At 40.9% G+C, this 20,061-nt stretch overlaps 1 protein-coding gene across 2 annotated transcripts in view; it reads right to left on the bottom strand.

Annotated features, from left to right (window-relative positions):
* The window catches only part of WDR72 (WD repeat domain 72), a 563,678-nt gene that overhangs the window by 364,732 nt on the left and 178,885 nt on the right, over positions 1-20,061 (bottom strand). For both annotated transcript variants that reach the window (XM_077263771.1, XM_077263769.1), the window contains exon 12: positions 2,436-2,681. In XM_077263771.1, coding sequence (XP_077119886.1) covers positions 2,436-2,681 — 246 coding nt within the window. The remainder of the gene's footprint in view (positions 1-2,435; positions 2,682-20,061) is intronic.

The raw sequence follows: 20,061 nt of genomic DNA on the forward strand, positions 1-20,061 counted from the left end.
AGTGAATACACAGAGCAGTGTATGGACTCATGCGAAATCCTATGACCTATACCACCCAAGTGGCTGCTCTAATGGCAAGAGCAATGGATTGATTTAGGTTTCATATGTACACTTGTTAAAGTGGGATCAGTTATAAAGCATATTACAGAAGGAGGTATTACTTTGGTAAAGTAATTGATATTTTTCCTGCATCAAATCTTTTACCATTTTCAAGATCTCTGCTTGCAGTCATGCATCATGAATCTTCAATGCGTACGTCCAATGAAAAATGATCTGTGTGGATCATGTAAAGATCACCAAGGAGATCTGATATCTCCACTATAGCTACACTCCCTGACAGAAGTTATGTCGCTTATCCATGTTATGTAAATAAAAGCTTATAATCTGACGTTAAATTCATCCATTGGTTGTATAAATTATTCTTTTGAAAGTGGAAACCCTCTGAAATGTGGTTTAGGTTAAGAAAATAAATTGGCATCAATGCAGAAATATTGATCAGTTAATGGACACAGAATGGTCAGTTTTTGGCAAGACAAAAGTTATGTCACCTGGTCATATAATGCACCCAATCCTAGTTTACATCCTCACCTGTGCTCAGTGAATGATTGGTTAATTAGTGTGTGTGTATAAAAAGAAGCCCAGCACCCCGGATCTTAACTTGAACTGCAACTTGAGCTCTGATAACATGCCAAAAATCCACCCTGCAACCAAAGCCTGAATTATCAAGAGGCTGAAGACCAGATCTGCTGCAGAGGTGGCTGACACCTTTAATGTGTCTCAGCATCAAGTACAAAGAATTAAAAAAAAGATTTGAAGAGACTGGGGATGTGTTTGACAAGCCAAGGTCCAGCACACCCCACAATACAACTGCTCAGGAGGAATGTTTGTTGGTTAGAAAATCCAAAGCAAGCCCCTCTTCCACTGCAGCAGAGCTCCAACAGGCCTGGTCACCTCAAGTCCCTGTGTCAACTAGAACAGTTTGTAGGATTCTGTCTCGAAATGGCCTCCATGGTTGAATCAATGCCCAGAAGCCAGCACTAAACAAAAGTCAAATAAAAAACCATGTGGCATTTGCAAAGTCCCACAGCCTGCTAAACAGATGGACGCTGGAAAAGTGGATTTCACCACAGCTGCCCCAAATACTGCAGGGGACCTACTGGAGCCCGTATGGGTCCAAAATACACCCAGAAAACCGTTAAATTTGGTGGTGGAAAGATCATGGTCTGGGGTTACATTCAGGGGGTGTGAGAAACATTTGCAAGGTGGAAGGCAATATCAGTAGCCTAAAATATCAAGAAGTATTAGCTACCTCTTATATTCCAAATCATAAAAGGGGTAAAATTCTGCAGCAGGATGGTGCTCCAGCTCATACATCCATGTCTACAACAAAGTTCCTCCAAGCTAAAAAGATCAAGGTGCTCAAGGACTGGCCAGCCCAGTCACCAGACATGAACATCATTGAGCATGTTTGGGGTAGGATGAAAGAGGAAGCTTGGAAGACAAAAACCAAAGAATCTAGATGAACTCTGAGAGGCATGTAAGACTGCATTCTTTGCTATTCCTGATTACTTCATTAATAAATTGTATGAATCATTGTTGAACAGCATGGATGCAGTCCTTCAAGCTCATGGAAGTCACACAAAATATTAAATATGACTCTAATAGCACCACAACTTCATTCACCAATGTTATGCAACATATATTTGTATTTTAAGTTAATTATTTGTTTGAATATCACATTAATTTCTGTGGGCGACAAAACTTTTGTCTTGCCAAAATCTGACCATTCTGTGTCCATTAACTGATTAATAGTTCTGCATTGATGCCAATTTATTTTCTTTACCTAAACCACATTTCGGAGGGCTTCAGCTTTCAAAAGAATAATTTATACAACCAATGGATGAATTTAACGTCAGGTTATAAGCTTTTATTTACATAACATGGATAAGCGACATAACTTCTGTCAGGGAGTGTATGATCTTTCCTGCATCTCTGTGTTGATTATATGACCGGTACACATGCACATGTTTATCACTTGGAAGATAACAATGAATGACAGCAAGCAGATATCTTGAAAACTATTTGAAATTAATAGAAGAAAATATGTATATTTATAGGATACTAAAACATTGGATTTATTACTCCTAATAATGTATTTTAAAGGAGTCTTGTCAGGTGAGTCCATGATGGCTTCTTCCCATCCAGTTCAGTTAGATTGATAGGTCTCTCCCTATACAAAAAACAATGTTTAAAAGCTGGTTGCAATAGGGAGTGTATCTTACATATACTTCCTGTAGTTAAGACAGCATGACTCATTAGACAGGTTTCCTTTAAAGTATTTATCATGATCATTTGCAGAGATTATACTGGTATTTTACATGCACATGATTTCTTCCATTGTATTTTCTTTATTGTCGTAGTGTCATCATTATTACCTCTTAATAGTGGATGGTCTTGGAGAAGCCTTGCTCTGGCAGCATGCAGTGCAAATGTAATGACAATGTTACCATCTTCACAGCCACACACCAGTTTATCAAGGCTGGGAATGTAGAGGGATGCTGTGACCGTGGCAAAGGCCACACCATTGTTGGGGCTACATAGGTGATCTATGATTCCTTCGGACATTGATTTATGTCTGTCAAACATTTCCTGAAGAGTCAAGTTTACCTTTAGTGGTATCTCTAAAAAAAAACAGAGCATATCAATAATATCACAAAAATGAAGTGTAGCTATTGTAAAGACATTAAATAATTCTATCTAGAACAGAATAACGAATTGTAGTTCTTATCTATGAAACTTCTTATCTACAGAAGAGATGTCAGGTCAATATTTGCCAAACTCAGTCACTTTCTCAAACAGAACTATCAATGCAATATGTTATTAGTTACACAAGAAGCTCTTAGACAAGACTCTATTGTTATTCGGTCACATAAAGTCATCTAAAGTATACTGCCAAAACCCGAGACCATTCTAGATAAACTTGTGATAACATCTGACTGCCACCATTATCACTGACAAATGATGGCACCATCAAAATTTCTGTAAAAGAAAGGAATGAGAAGATATTTTACAAGACTTTTCAGAAGACTACCTACATCTACTAGGCTTACAAAGCTGGTTTATGTGTTCTCTGATTGACTACAGTGTCGAGAAGAGTGCACAGTCTCTAACTAGAGATCATTAAATCTTTTGAAATTCCAAATCACCAGCTTTGATTATTTTTTTCAAAAAAAATTCTCAAGTGGTGCTAAACCTATAATTCCCCAGAAAAGATATGTAACACTTTGTGGTCTTCTAAACTTTACTGAACCCTTTTTTAGCACCTTAATGCAAATACAGCTTTAGAAATGTCATAGTGACCTCAATCTATCTAAGGGAAAACAGATTGCCACCAATGGTAAGAATAAATCCTACAGAGAACTATGGAGTATGATGTCCCAAAAATCAAAGACTGTAAGCTTAATTATAAAAATACAAGTTTTAATTAAACAATTATGTAGACAAGACAAGTAAACAATACAGTATTTAAAAATGATTAAACAATTGCATATTCTTTTTATTAAGCTGCTTAAAAATTATCTCTTTTTTTGGATGCAGGAATAGGCTGACTGTTTTCAACGTGGAAAAGAAAAGGCTTGTCATCAAGTCATAAAAAATTATCCTTATTTTGGGAGCTATTTCATGTTTGTATATCATGAAGCATATATGCTTCCCAGCAGCAGCGCAGTATAATTATACAACAGAGAACAAGAGCAGGAGATGGGTGTTTAGCATCAGTAGCAATAGCCGCACGGAATAAAATATGACTGGTAAGGCAAAAAAAAGATATCTAGCTGTTTAGGACCAGCAACTGAAGCCCCAGCAGAGCAGTACAGTATAGCATTATAAAACACAGTGTACAGCTTGGAGATGTGTGACAGGAGTGGCTGTGCAGTGGAAGTAGCAGTGACTGAAGAAGCACAGTATAAAAATATCATAGGGAAGGCAAGAAGAGGTCTGGGGCCCCACCAGCAGCAGTGAAGTATAGATGACATGATGGATAGGGAGTATATGCCCACTTGAGCATGGGACATCCTCATTGGTGACAGCAGACGAGTGTAGAAAACAATGTACAGGCAGGCAGATGGTACAGCTGATCTCATCTTTGGCATCAGCTATAGCTGAATGAAAGTCAGAATTGATCTATCATTGATACATTTTAACAAACGTAAGATTTCCGAACATGCAGAGAATATCCAGTCTGCTTGGGTAGGACAAAGCTACTGTCCATATTGAATACCCTCTCTGACAGTACACTGTTCAGCAGCTGCATCTGTTTCCTAAAGAATGTCGCCTTGGCACAACCGCAGATAAAACATATGATCCATCATGTTAAATACAGTACAATCATGGTTATTCTGCTGCTTTGGCTATTTGTAGAGGTGAGATGTAGAGAAAGTGTAGGAGACAGATAACCACCGCCTAGTAGTGGAAACAGACATTGCTGCCATTTGTGGAGGATTTACCACCTGTTACAATGGCAGTGGCAAATCACTATAACTCTAAACATTCATCTAGTGTGTCAATAAATTAATTTATTATTCCTGTCCATAGTTGCAGCTTTACGTGTGTATGGTGCAGTGCACTTTGAAGCTCAGACACGCGTAGAGACCTTTCCGTGAGAAATATTGGTGGCTGGATATCTTCCAGTGAGTCTGACCACACGTTATAATTTCATAAAAGGTGTCCAACTCAACTAGGTAGTATAGTAATACTAATGACTGCAACACCGGCAACTCGACCAAGTGTGAGCTTAGTTAACACGCGAGCATGTGACTGGGAGTGTAGGTCTGTTTCTTCTGCACACACACACAATCAAGGATGGATATCTGATGATACAATGATGTGATGGATAGTGATGGGCAAACCCCTGGATGTTTGGGTCAGGTGGATTCAGACGAACAGTTAAAAAAAGTTTGGTTTGGATAGCCGAACCTGGACCCCATTAACATGACTAAGGGGCCAGGACATCCAGTGTTGGACAAGCTGCATGTGAAAGACAGCATGGCAAACATTGCTTCTGATCAGCGGTAAGATCATTACCGCCAGTCAGAGTGCTGCGGCTCCCTTGCCGTCAGATGACAGTGTGAGCCTGCAGCTGTGACCGGAGGTAAAAAATTTACCTCTGGACACAGGCATTGGCTGATAGGACTATTGGAGTATACATCAGCTAGTGCCTGCACTATAAATAAATTTTTTTTTAAAATCATGCGAGTTCCCCAGTATTTTTGATAACCAACCAGGCAAAACTGGCAGCTGTTCGCTGCAATACTCAACTGTCAGCTTTAGCAAGGCTGGTTATCAAGAATAGAGGGCCCCCCAATTGTTACAACTAGTCAAGCTAAAGCAGAAAGCTCGGGGGCTGGTATTCTCAGCCTGGTAAGGGGCCATGGATATTGTCCCATCCTAAAAATACACAAAATTGAGCTTGGTTTAAGTTGGCATACATGTAGCACATGTGTTGCATGTAGACCAACTCAAACCAAGCTCAATTTTGCTTGTTTTTTTCTTTGAATTTTTGCATTTTGTGCAAGCCGGGGTGTGGCCTCCCTCCCTTGAGCTGGAAACTACATTTAAAAGCTTCCACAGGCTGGTGTCCATGGGTCAGGACTCGGTCCTTTGTCTGCCCATATTCACACATTGAGGTCAACTCTTACACATGGTAAGGTTTTTAATATTAGACAGCGTAGGACCATCCAAATCAGGGTCAACCTGCTGACAGTGGGATGGCTTTCATGCTACTTTTGTTCAAAAACAGTGTTACTAAGAACCTTGTGTTATTTAAATGCACTTTTGCTTTTTACTTATTTAGTTACAGCAGGGTTTATGTTTATTTTGCTTCTTGTAGGTTTTGTTCCTATCCTAAAAATAAAAGCCAGAAACCAACCCAGAAAAGGCACATTTATTAAATGTGCCAATTCTGGGGCTTTCCCTGGCTCTCCCCACTTGCTCTGTGGTCGTGGCAAGTGGGGTTGATATTTCAGGGATTGATGTCATTTTTGTACTGTCAGGTGACATCAAGCCCATGGGTTAGTAATTGTGAGGCCTATCCATTAGTAATCCTATAGTTATATTGGAAATTAACACACAACGAGAATAAAGTTCTTTATTTGAAAAAAAGAAACACACTTTCACTTTTTTATTCCAAAATAACAAACAGTTCTACTCACCTAACTCCCATTTAATTGAAGTCCTGACCTCTGTAAAAAAATAAATATATATATATATATATAAAACAACCATATCCCTCATCTTGCTGACTTTCTGTCCCATGCCCTAATCCATGTCTGCGATAAATACTTTTCAACCTGGATGGTGCCAAGATGTAACTAGGCTAAAAATCACTGGAGAGCGCAGCATCAGTGACTAGCGGTGACATCATCAAGGTTACCGCAGGTCATTAAGGCTGCATTCACAGCCAGGCCAATGAACAGCTTGACCTCCGTGGTGCTAGCACCATGAGAAAAAGTCTTAAGGTACCTTCACACGAAGCGACGCTGCAGCGATAGCGACAACGATGTCGATCGCTGCAGCGTCGCTGTTTGGTCGCTGGAGAGCTGTCACACAGACCGCTCTCCAGCGATCAACTATGCCGAGGTCCCCTGGTAACCAGGGTAAACATCGGGTAACTAAGCGCAGGGCCGCGCTTAGTAACCCGATGTTTACCCTGGTTACCAGCGTAAAATCTAAAAAAAACAAACAGCACATACTTACATTCACGTCCCCCTGCGTCCACTTCCTGACTGACTGAGCGCCGTACAGTGAGAGCAGAGCGGTGACGTCACCGCTGTGCTGCTTTCACTTTCACTTTGCGGCGCTGAGTCAGAGGAGGAAGCAGACTGCAGGGGACGCAATGTGAGTATGTGCTGTTTGTTTTTTTTACATTTTACGCTAGTAACCAGGGTAAACATCGGGTAACTAAGCGCGGCCCTGCGCTTAGTAACCCGATGTTTACCCTGGTTACCAGTGTAAAATATCGCTGGTATCGTTGCTTTTGCTTTCAAACACAACGATACACAGCGATCGGACGACCAAATAAAGTTCTGGACTTTATTCAGCGACCAGCGACATCACAGCAGGATCCTGATCGCTGCTGCGTGTCAAACGAAACGATATCGCTAGCGAGGACGCTGCAACGTCACGGATTGCTAGCGATATCGTTATAATGTCGTTTCGTGTGAAGGTACCTTTATGGTGCAGAGCTGAGCTCAGTGAGTTCACCAAAGTTCAACTTGAGACATTTTGCATCTTGGCACCGTCTAGGTTGAAAATTATTTATTGCAGACATGGATTATGGCATGGAACAGAATGTCAGACAGGTGAGGGATATGGTTGTTTTATTTTTTTTTATTTTTTTTTTTTAAAGTAAGTGTGTTTTTTATTTCAAATAAATGACTATTCTGTCTGTGTCTTTATTTACAATATAACTATAGGATTTGTAATGGAGAGGCATCTTATAGACATCTCTCCATTACTAAGCCATGAGCTTGATGTTACCTGACATTACAAAGGAGACATCACCCTCACAAATATCAACCCCACTTTCCACCACAGGGCAAGTGAGAAGAGTTGGGCAAGGTGCCAGAATTGGCACATTTAAATGATGCATCTTTTCTGGGGCGGTTGCAGGCTGTTATTTTTAGGCTGGAGGGGGCAATACCCATGGCCCCGCACTGCATATATACACACACACACACACACACAGATCTGTCTCACTCTGTATATATATATATATATATATATATGTATATACAGTATATGTATTTCAAGCCTGAAGAGGGTTCTCACTTCTGAACAAAAATGTCGCCATGGGCTAATAAACACAATCTCTTTTTCACCTTGAATGCTGCGCTGCCTCAGATTTTAGCATATATCTCCCTCTCTCGTATATATATATATATATATATATATATACTGTATATTCTTATATAACAATATATCAATATATATATATATATATATATATATATATATATATATATATATATATATATATATATATATATATATATATATATATATATGACTAGTAAGACAGGTATGCAGATCAATGTTTTTTTTTTCATCTTAGAATAAACTCTCTTTCCCTGAGGGCCTTTACCTAATAGGTCATATTTATAAAATCTAGCTAGGTTCAACATACCACTGTATTTGGTTGGTGTGTACGAGTTTTATATTGGACTATTACAAGCAGTTTTACAGAATGCACCCTTTGTGAGATAGACAATTGAGTTTACATTTCAAAATAACAAATGAAAAACAACTGCTTTCAACCCTGTCCACATTTATAATGTCTGTGATAGTCCTCCTGATTGGCTGCACTAGACCATATGATGTGAAAGCTGTAAGGCCTTATGAAGAAGCCCCCACGGCTGCGCATGACTTCATGTGATACCACTCTCTCTTTGGAAATGTTTGAGAAAACACTGACGTTGCTCTTGAATCAAATTACATATTGCTTTAAATCACCAGGACCTGCAAATTTCATGAAATTCGACTATATATATTATATTATTATTCAGTTTTAACTACTGCTATAAAAGAGGTCATGACATCTGGCCCTGTACCATTTTTGGTATGGATTAATTATGTCCTGTATACCAGGCAGAAAAGAAGGTTCCAAGAAAGCAATCAGTATGCCTTAAGCATATTGCTCTCTTCTGGGCTAGCAGTGGCTTCCCCTTATTAGTTACGCTCAATCACGGGTAGCAACTTCTCTGAATGTCTCTGCCTGCAAACTGGCTAGCTGCCTAGATGAGAGCAAGATGCTAATAACATGTTGATTGCTTTCTCCAAAGAGAATTCATTTTTTTGTAAGCAAGCCGTGATATTCAATAAACAAAGTAAATAAAACATTAAAAGACCTGCGGACAGGAGCCCTTTAAAGGCTATTTGTCCCCTTTTTTCATGTATTTTCAGTAAATACTTGAATTTCCCATAAAATTAAAATTTTTGAACAAATTTTCTCAGAATTTTGCATTTTGCTCACCCTCTGTGACTCTACCTGGTAAAAGTACATTTTTTCTAGGAATTTGGAATAAATGAAGAGCTGTACTCTACCATTGCTTTTGAGAAGAACTGAGTATGTGCCTACACGGACTGAATTGGATAATGTAAGGGTATGAAAGAGGCAACTCACATTGATTAGTTAAAGGGAACCTGTCAGGTTATATTATACACGTTGACCAAACTGTGGCCAGCATGTATCGGCCACAGGCTGTATGATCACAGCCATGTATGTTTGTCTCTGAAATGCTACAGCACTTTTAATTACTGCTGGGGGCCGAGCCGCGTGGGTGACTAGTCATACAGGCGGGACCCTGGCAATTGCCCCTGCCCACTGACAGTGACTGACAAGCTTCTGCCTTCGTGCGCATATAGGCAGAGGCTTGCATGTCACTATTATTATTATTATTATTTATTGTTATAGCGCCATTTATTCCATGGCGCTTTACATGTGAGGAGGGGTATACATAATAAAAACAGGTACAATAATCTTAAACAATACAAGTCACAACTGGTACAGGAGGAGAGAGGACCCTGCCCGCGAAGGCTCACAATCTACAAGGGATGGGTGAGGATACAGTAGGTGAGGATAGAGCTGTGCAGCGGTTTGGTCAGACATCAGCAGACATGAGAAGGCATCAGGGACTCATTTGTATGACTAGTCACCCATGTGGCTCAGTCTCCGGTGACAATTAAAAGCATGTTTTTCTCTGAAAGCATTTCAGAAGCAAGCATACATGGTTGTGATAATAGAGCTAGTGGCTGATACATGCTGCCCACAGATACAGATTGGGAAGCATGCATAACCTGACAGATTCCCTTTAACACTTTATTGAACACTTTGCAAACATCAGTTTTAAACGTTTTTAGCTCTGTGCATAAACTTTAAGGGCACAGTGGCTACAGAAAATATTCAGACCCTTTTACATTTTTCACTCTGCTTCATTGCAGAAAAAGTTCATTTTTTCTCATTAATGTACGCTCTGCACCCCATATTGACTTCAAAAAACAGAAATGTAAAAGTCTTTGCAAATTTATTAAAAAAAGAAAAACTGAAATATCACAGGGTTATACGCATTCAGTCCCTTTGCTCAGTATTGAGTAGAAGCACGCTTTTGAGTTAGTACAGCCATGAGTCTTCTTGGGAATGATGCAACAAGTTTTTTCCCAGCTGGATTTTGGGATCATCTGCCATTCTTCTTTGCAGATCCTCTCCAGTTCTGTCAGGCTGGATGGTGAACGTTGGTGGACAGCCATTTTCAGGTCTCTCCAGAGATGATCAATTGGGTTTAGGTCAGGGCTCTGACTGGGCCAGTCAAGAATGGTCACAGAGTTGTTCTGAAGCCACTCCTTTGTTATTTTAGCTGTGTGCTTAGGGCTATTGTCTTGTTGGAAGGTGAACCTTTGGCCAAGTCTGAAGTCCAGAGCACGCTGAAAGATTTTTTCATCCAGGATATCTCTGTTCTTGGCCGCCTTCACGATTCCTTCAATTGCAACAAGTTGTCCTGTACCTGCAGCTAAAAAAAAACCATAGCATGATGCTGCCACCACCATGTTTCACTGTAAGGATTGTATTGGGCCGGTGACGAGCAGTGCCTGGTTTTCAGCACACATACCGCTTAGAATTATCACTAAAAAGTTCTATCTTCATCTCATAAGACCAGAGAATCTTATTTCTCATAGTCTGGGAATCTTTCATGTATTTTTTAGCAAACTCTATGTAGGCTTTCATATGTCTTGCACTGAGGAGAAGCTTCTGTTGAGCCACTCAGATATAAAAGCCCGACTGGTGGAGGGCTGCAGTGATAGTTGACTTTGTGGAAATTTCTCCCATCTCCTTACTGCATCTGTGGAGCTCAGCCACAGTCGTCTTGGGGTTTTTCTTTACCTCTCTAACCAAGGCTCTTCTCCCATGATTGCTCAGTTTGGCTGGACAACCAAGTCTAGGAAGACTTCTGGTGGTCCCAAACTTTTTCCATTTAACCCCTTCATGACCTTGGGATTTTCCATTTTTCCGTGCTCGTTTTTCGCTCCCCTCCTTCCCAGAGCCATAACTTTTTTTATTTTTCCGTCAATATGGCCATGTGAGGGCTTATTTTTTTGCAAAACAAGTTGTACTTTTGAACGACATCATTGGTTTTAGCATGTCGTGTACTAGAAAGCGGGAAAAAAATTCCAAGTGTGGTGAAATTGCAAAAAAAGTGCAATCCCAAGCTTGTTTTTTGTTTGGCTTTTTTGCTAGGTTCATTAAATGCTAAAACTGACCTGCCAATATGATTCTCCAGGTCATTATGAGTTCATAGACACCTAACATAACTACGTTATTTTTTATCTAAGTGGTGAAAAAAAATTCCAAACTTTGCTAATAAAAGAAAAAAAAATTATGCCATTTTCCGATACCGGTAGCGTCTCCATTTTTCATGATCTGGGGTCGTTTGAGGGCTTATTTTTTGCGTGTCGAGCTGGCGTTTTTAATTATACCATTTTGGTGCAGATACATTCTTTTGATCGCCCGTTATTGCATTTTAATGCAATGTCGCGGCGACCAAAAAAACGTAATTCTGGCGTTTCAAATTTTTTTCTCGCAACGCTGTTTAGCGATCAGGTTAATGCTTTTTTTATTGATAGATCGGGTGAATGTGAACACGGCAGTACCAAATAGGTGTAGGTTTGATTTTTTTTATTGATTTATTTTGAATGGAGCGTAAGGGGGGTGATTTAAACTTTTATATTTTTTTTATTTTTTTCACATTTTTTTACTTTTTTTTACTTTTGCCATGCTTCAATAGCCTCCATGGGAGGCTAGAAGCTGGAACCACTCGATCGCCTCTGCTACATAGCAGCGATCATCAGATCGCTGCTATGCAGCAGAAATGCAGGTGCGCTATGAGCGCCGACCACAGGGTGGCGTTCACAGCTATCCGGGATCAGTAACCATAGAGGTCTCAAGGACCTCTATGGTTACTCTGCAGAAGCATCGCTGACCCCCGATCATGTGACGGGGATCAGCGATGCGCTCATTTCCGGCCGCCCGGAAGCGCCGGTTAAATGCCGCTGTCAGCGTTTGACAGCGGCATTTAATTAGATAATAGCGGCGGGTGAATCGCAATTTCACCCCCGGCTATTGCGGGCACATGTCAGCTGTTCAAAACAGCTAACATGTCCCGGCTTTGATGCGGGCTCACCACCGGAGCCCGCATCAAAGCGGGGGTTCTGACCTCGGACGTACTATCCCGTCCAAGGTCAGAAAGGGGTTAAGGATTATGGAGACCACTGTGCTCTTAGGAACATTGGGTACTGCAGAAATTCTTTTGTAACCTTGGCCAGATCTGTGCCTTGCCACAATTCTGTCTCTGAGCTCCTTGGCCAGTTCTTTTGACCTCATGATTCTCATTTGGTCTGACATGTACTGTGAGCTGTCAGGTCTTAGGCCTTTTTCACACTTCCGTTTTTTACAATCAGTCACAATCCGTGAAAATGTTGAAAAGACGGATCCTGTGCGGATTGTAAAAAACTGATGAACTGGATCCATTTTTTTACGGATCCGTCGAGGCAGTTGTTGCCAGAATTTAAGGCTATGTGCTCACGTTGTGTGTGCATCTTCGCCGCATTTTTTCGCTGTGAAAACGCATACACAACAAAACCCATGTTAAAAATACTAAAAAAATAAAAAATCATGATATTCTTACCTTCCAGCATCCCCCACAACCTTCCCGATGCTTGCGATGCTCCCGACAGCTCCCGTTCCCAGTGATGCCTTGCAAGACAAAGACCTGTGATGACATAGCGGGTTATTGTCGCAAGACATGACTGGGAACGGGAGCTGCTGGGAGCATCACAAGCATCGGGAAGGCCGGAGGGGACGCCAGAAGGTAAGAATATCACGATTTTTTTTTACTGTATTATTTTTAACATTATATCTTTTTACTATTGATGCTGCATAGGCAGCATCAATAGTAAAAAAAAAGAGAGAGAGAGAATTTCCCTGACTGGAAATTCTTCCAGGCATGCTCAGTTTCAAAAGATGGCATCTGTTGCTGGATTCCTGCTTTTGACGGTCAGCGACAGATCCTGCATCCATAAGCTTCCATTATAGCCAACAACGCACAGCGCAGGATCCGTTGCTGGGCGATTTTCTGACGTACACAAAAAACTTTTCTATGTGCGTTGTCTCCACCTGACGGACACCGATTTACGATGGATCCAATGCATGACAGATGAAACGAAAGGCCATTCGTCACAATCCATCGCTAATAGAAGTCTATGAGAAAAAAACGGATCCAGGAGAAACATTTGCTGTATCCGTTTTTTTCACAAAACGACAGATTTTGACGGAAACAAAAAGACAGAAGTGTGAAAGAGGCCTTATATAGACAGGTGTGTGCCTTTCCAAATCAAGTCCTATCAGTTTAATTAAACACAGCTGGACTCCAATGTGTCATGGTTATGGATGGGGTTCCACCCCTGCCATCATGGGGTTAATGTTGCGTGCCTCCTTTTGGATCTGGGAGGGACATATATTCCCCTTCCTGGCTAAAATTCTCTGTCAGTTATAGTTTCGTTCTGACTGTGTGTCTGACCCCCTGGTGTGCGTGTATAGTGCATTGCTTGATTGCCTCCCGTGTATGACCTGGTCTGTCGATTCACTCTGTTCTCTGTCTCATGTTTTGGTACTATTGACTTTTTCGGTTATGACCTTCTGGCTTGGCTATTGTTATTCCGTTACAGTTTGTCCCTATTGTACCGCACTGATCGTTCTAGCTTTTTGACCTCTGGCTTCGACTTGACTACCCTTATGTCTCAGCCCACGGTACCTCCCAGATCTCTTGGTTTGTCTGGTAGATGGCACCTGGCTCTGCCCCGGCCACTTCCCCGCAGTTACGTGGGACAGGTCCTGTACACAGTCTGTTGAAGTTCTCCGCCGTTCTCCGGCCACTCCCCCAGGGTCATGAGGGACAGGTCCTATGCCCAGACTAGTGAGTTCACCGCCGTTCCCCGGCCACTCTCCTAGAGTCACATGGGACAGGTCCCATGCACAGTCTTTTAAATTCACCTACATTCTCCAGTTACTTCTATTTCAGTGTGCAGCTCCTTGTGCTAAGTTGCACAGGGGGTCGTTATTGTTACACAATAAAGGAGTAGAACCATCTCAAGGAGGATCACAAGGAAATGGACTGCATGTGATTTAAACAAGAGTGTCTGAGCAAAGGGTCTGAATACTTATGAATTGTTATGACTATGTGATATTACAGTATTTCTTTTTTAATAAATTTGCAAACATTTCTACATTTTTTTTCAGTCAAGATGGAGTGCAGAGTGTACATTAATGAGAAAAAATGAACATTTTTGAATTTACCAAATGGCTGCAATGAAACAAAGTGAAAAATTTAAAGAGGTCTGAATATTTTCTGTACCCACTGTATGTGCACACGTTGCGGATTTGCCTGTATAATTTTCTGTGCAGATTCTTCCTCTCTTGGCAGAAAACGCAGTTGAAAATTCTAGTGGATTTGATGCATTTTTTTTATGCCGATTTTCATGTGTTTTTTATGTGGATTTGTATGCGTTTTTGAAAGCTAAATAAAGATATATTATTTAAGAAAAAAAAGAATTGTGATGTCATTTCATTGTCCAACCTCTTCTTTTACATACGCCATTGAAAAATAATGTTTACACACAGATAGATATATCTATAGATATATAGATAGATAGCTATATCTATAGATAGATAGATAAATAGATAGTACCAAGCCTGATGTTTAGTAATAAACACAATAAAATGGTACATAAAGAGATAAAGATACACACACATGGGGGGTCACACACCTCAATAGCCGGCACTACCGCCGACACTCGGACCGGAACGTTCAGCTGTATAGAAATACATGCAGCCACACACTCCGGTCCCAAGTGCCGATGGAAGTGCCGGGTATTGAGGTGCGAGACTCGTGCGAGTTTCTTGCAAGTGTGACCCCGGCTTTAAGCGCAATATATGTTTAATTTTTAAAAAATGGAAAAAAATGGCATGGGCTCCTGCGCAATTTTCCAAACCAGAGAGGGAAAGCCAGTGACTGAGAGTCAATGTTTATAGCCTGGGAATGGGGTAATACCCATGGAGCTTCCCAGGCTCTTAATATCAGCTCACAACTGTATACTTACCCTTTACTAGCTATTAAAATAGGGGAGCCCCCCAAAAAATGATGTGGGGTCCCCCTATAATTAATAACCAGAAAAGGCTGTGCAGACAGCTGCGGGCTGATATTAATAGCCTAGGAAGGGGCCATGGATATTGCCCCCCCAACTACAAACCCCAGCTCTCAGCTGCCCCAGAAAAGGTGCATCTCTAAGATGTGTCAATTCCGGCACTTAGGCTCTCTATTCCCACTTGCCATGTAGCGGTGGCAAGTGGTATAATAGTTGTGGTGTTGATGTCACCTTTGTATTGTAAGGTGACATCAACCGCACGGCTTAGTAATGGAAAAGTGTCAATAAGACACCTATCCATCACTAATTTTATAGTTATTACATGTTAAATAAAGACACAGCCAGAATAAAGTATTTTAATGAAATAAAACACCACACAGTTTCCAATATTTATTAAACGCCTAATTCCTGTGACGTCCTCGTTCTCCTGCAAAAAAAAAAAAATAATAAACCAACACAAATACTCCCTGTTCCGATGTAATCCATTTAATAATGACTGTCCCACAACGATCTCCTGTGTAAAGCTGTCACATCGGGAGATGTGATTGCTCTACAGGGGCTCCCGATGATACACTGACTGGAGATAATACTCCCGCAGTGTAGCTCATAAGAGTTCGTGCTCTCACTTTACGGCACTACAGCTGCATGAGAATTTTCTCACTCAGCAGTGCCACAAGTGACAGGATGAACTCCAGTGATCTCTAGGTGGCGAGTGATACCCCCTGTCACTTTATCACCGGAGCCCCTGTAGAGCAGTCACATCTCCTGATGTGACAGCTCAACACAGGAGATCGTCGTGGAACTCTCATTATTAAATAGACTACGGCAGAACAGGGAGTATATGGTGGTTTATTATTTTATTTTTTTTGCAGGAGATGGAGGGAGTCGGGGATTAGCTGTTTGGTAAGTATGTACTGTATGTGTACATGTATGTACTGTATGTATAAGTAAATGTTTTGTTTTTTTCTAATATTCAAAAAATTAGCTGGATGAAGGGACTACTATCCCATCATCGGCTAATGTTGTAACTGTTCTATGTAACAGCAGACATAGCCGGATAGGTCTAGTGGTCCCAACGGATGATGCCTGCATACACACAGACCTACCCACACCCACAGACCCCCGCACAAACACACACAGGACCAGTTTTAGGCAAAGTGGGGCCCTAGGCAAAAGTTTGAAATGGGGCCTGAAATGCTAACATTGCACATCACACAGAAGCATTTCTGTTTTGTTTTTATATGCGCTGAGTTAAGGCCGCTAAACGAGTGTAATTGACAATACTGGAGTCATTCGACGCTTGTTTCCTGGCCGCTTTACACCAACTGAGAAAGAATGATAGAGATAGAACAGTCACTATTAGATCAAGCTTACACCGACGATGTGCTGCTGAGAACAAGGATTTTTGATTCGCATAACCAATCCAATCACTGGATGAATATGCAGCATTTTGCTTGTTTAGTATAATACACCCCATAGTCCTCCATATATTATAATGTGCCCCATAGTCCTTCATATATTATAATGCACTCCCCATAGTCCTCCATATAGTATAATACACTCCCTATAGTCCTCAATGTATTAAAATACACTCCTCTGTCCTCCATATAGTGTTATACATTTCCCTTAGTCCTCCATATAGTAAAACACACTACTCATTACTCCATATAGTATAATAAACTCCTCATAGTCATTCATATATTAAAATACAGTACTCAGTCCTCCATATAGTAGAATACACTCCTCAGTGCTCCATATTGTATGATACACTCCTCCGTCCTCCATATAGTATAATACACTCCTCCGTCCTCCATATAGTATAATACACTCCTCAGTCCTTCATATAGTATAATACACTCCTCATAGCCCTCCATATATTACAATGCACTCAGTCCTCCATATAGTATAATACACTCCTCCGTCCTCCATATAGTATAATTCACTCCTCAGTCCTCCATATAGTATAATACACTCCTCATAGCCCTCCATATATTACAACACAATCAGTCTTCAATATAGTACAATACACTACTCAGTCCTCCATATAGTATTACACTCTTCATAGTGCTCCATATAGTATAATGCACCGCCATAGTCATCCATGTAGTACAATTCACTTTCCATAGTATAATGCACCGCATAGTTCTTTATATAGTATAATGTATTCCCCATAGTGCTCGATGTAGTATAATGCAGCCCACATATAGTATAATGCAGCCACCCCATAGAGCATAATGCAGCCACCCCAAAGAGTATAATGCAGTCACCCCACAGAGTATAATGCAACCACCCCAGAGTATAATGCAGCCCTGCCATACAATATAATGTAACCCCCATAGAATATAATGCAGCCCCCCTCATATAGTTTAATGTAGCCGTTCTATAGAATATATGGTAGCCCTCTCATAGAGTATAATGCAGCCCTCCACAGAATATAATGCAGCCAATCCATAGAATATAATACAGCCCCTTACATAGTAGAATGTAGCCCCTCCATAGAATACAATGAAACCCTCCTCATAGAGCATAATTCAGCCCCATAGAATATAATGAAGCCCCCATACAATATAATCTAGCACCCCCACAGAATATAATGCAGCACTCCAAAGAATATAATGTAGCCCCTTCATACAATATAACACAGCCCACCCATAGAATATAATACAGCCCCCATAGATTATAATGTACCCTCCATAAAATATAATACAGACCACCCATAGAATATAATACAGCCCCCCACAGAATAAAATGTACCCCCCATAGAATATAATACAGGCCCCCCATAGAATATAATGTGCCCCCAGAGTATATAACATATCCTTCTCCATAGAATATAATGTGACCCCCATAGTATATAACACAGCCTCCTCCATAGAATATAATGTGCTCCCCATAGTATATAACACAGCCTCCTCCATCGAATATAATGTGCCCCCCATAGTATATAACAAAGCCTCCTCCATAGAATATAATGTGCCCCCTATAGAATATAATACAACCTCCTTCATAGAATATAATGTGCCCCCCATAGTACATAACACAGCCTCCTCCATAGAATATAATGTGCCCCCATAGTATATAAAACAGCCTCCTCCATAGAATATAATGTAGCACCCCCCAAAAGTGCCACAGTCCAGTACTCATATATATATATATATATATATATATATATATATATATATATATATATATATAAAAATACACAATCCTCACCTCTGCTCATGCGCCGCGCTGCTCCCGGCTCCGGTCTCAGCGGCTGCATTGCCCGGGCCCAGCACACAGTGGGTGCGTGATGATAGGACATCATCGCACACCTGCAGTGTCAGAGGCAGAAGGGAATTATGGGAGAGGGAGCGTCTATGACGCCGTTATAGTTCAATGCGGTGGCGGCGCAGAGGCAGTTGGGTGAGTCGCTGCTGGCGGCAGGCGGTCCCCCTGCCTCACAGGCCCCATAGCGGCTGCGTGATGTGCCACTAGCTAGGGGCCTCTGAGCAGCAGAGGCCCTAGGCAGCTGCCTGGTCTGCCTTCCGCTAATGCTGGCCCTATACACACACACAGCTGTGCAAAAACCCGCAGACCTCCACAGACACACACAGATAAACACAGACAGACCCACACATATTCTCCACTCACACATAGTCTCCACCCACACACACATTCTCCACCCACACACTCTTCCTCCTGCCCTCCTGCAGCATTTTTCGCACGCACATCCGCAATCTTTTTACACCTGTGGTTTTGGTGCTGATTTGACTGACTCAATGGAAGTCAATGGGTGAAGAAATGCTGCAGATCCACAAAAAAAATTGACATGTGCACACTAATTCTGGATTCACATAGATTAACATTGGTTGTGCACTAGATTGCGGATTAAATGCTAAAACGCTGTGGATCCCCAACAAAGAATTTCAGTCTCTCGATGTACAAAACTGATAGAGACATACCCCAATGACTTGCAGCTGTAATCACAGCAAATGATGGGGCAACAAAGTATTACAGTAAGTTAAAGGGGCCGAATAATATTGCACGCCCCACTTTTCAGTTTTTGAATTTCCACAAAAATTTAAACTAACCAATAAATTTTGTTCAACTTCACAATTGTGTTCCACTTGTTGTTGATTCTTCACCAAAAATTTACATTTGGTATCTTTATGTTTGAAGCGTGTTATGTGGGAAAGGTTGAAAAGTTCCATGGGGCCGAATACTTTTGCAAGGCACTGTATATAGTGGCTCGTTTTTTGCGGGACAAGATTACGTTTTCAGTGGTACCATGTTTATTTATATCCTTCTTTTTGATTGCATGTTTTTCCACTTTTTGTTCGGCGGTATGATGATAAAGCATTGTTTTTTGCCTTGTTTTTTTTTTTTTACGGTGTTCACTGAAGGGGTTAACTAGTAGGAAAGTTTTACAGTGCGGGTCGTTAGGACGCGGCGATACTAAATATGTGTACTTTTATTTTTTTATTTACACAAAGAAATGCATTTTTTTGGAAAAATATTTTTTTTTTCTTTATTTAGGAATTTTAAAAAAATTATTTTTACAGATGTTAATTTTTTTTTTTACATTATCCCAGGATAGGACATCACTGTATAAAGTCAGATCGCTGATGTGACACTGCACAGCACTGTGTCAGATCAGCGATCTGACAGGCAGTGAAGGAGGCTTCTCAGGTCCTGCTCTCAGAATGAAGAAATGAAAGTCAGACATTGCTTTTCAACCATGCTTCCACAATTTATTTTAAAAATTTAAACTCATGAAATAGGCCTGCACAGAAATGATGGTACCCTTAACTTAATATTTTGTTGCACAAC

The sequence above is a fragment of the Ranitomeya variabilis genome, chromosome 5 (assembly GCF_051348905.1).
Source record: "Ranitomeya variabilis isolate aRanVar5 chromosome 5, aRanVar5.hap1, whole genome shotgun sequence".
Taxonomy (NCBI): Eukaryota; Metazoa; Chordata; class Amphibia; order Anura; family Dendrobatidae; genus Ranitomeya; species Ranitomeya variabilis.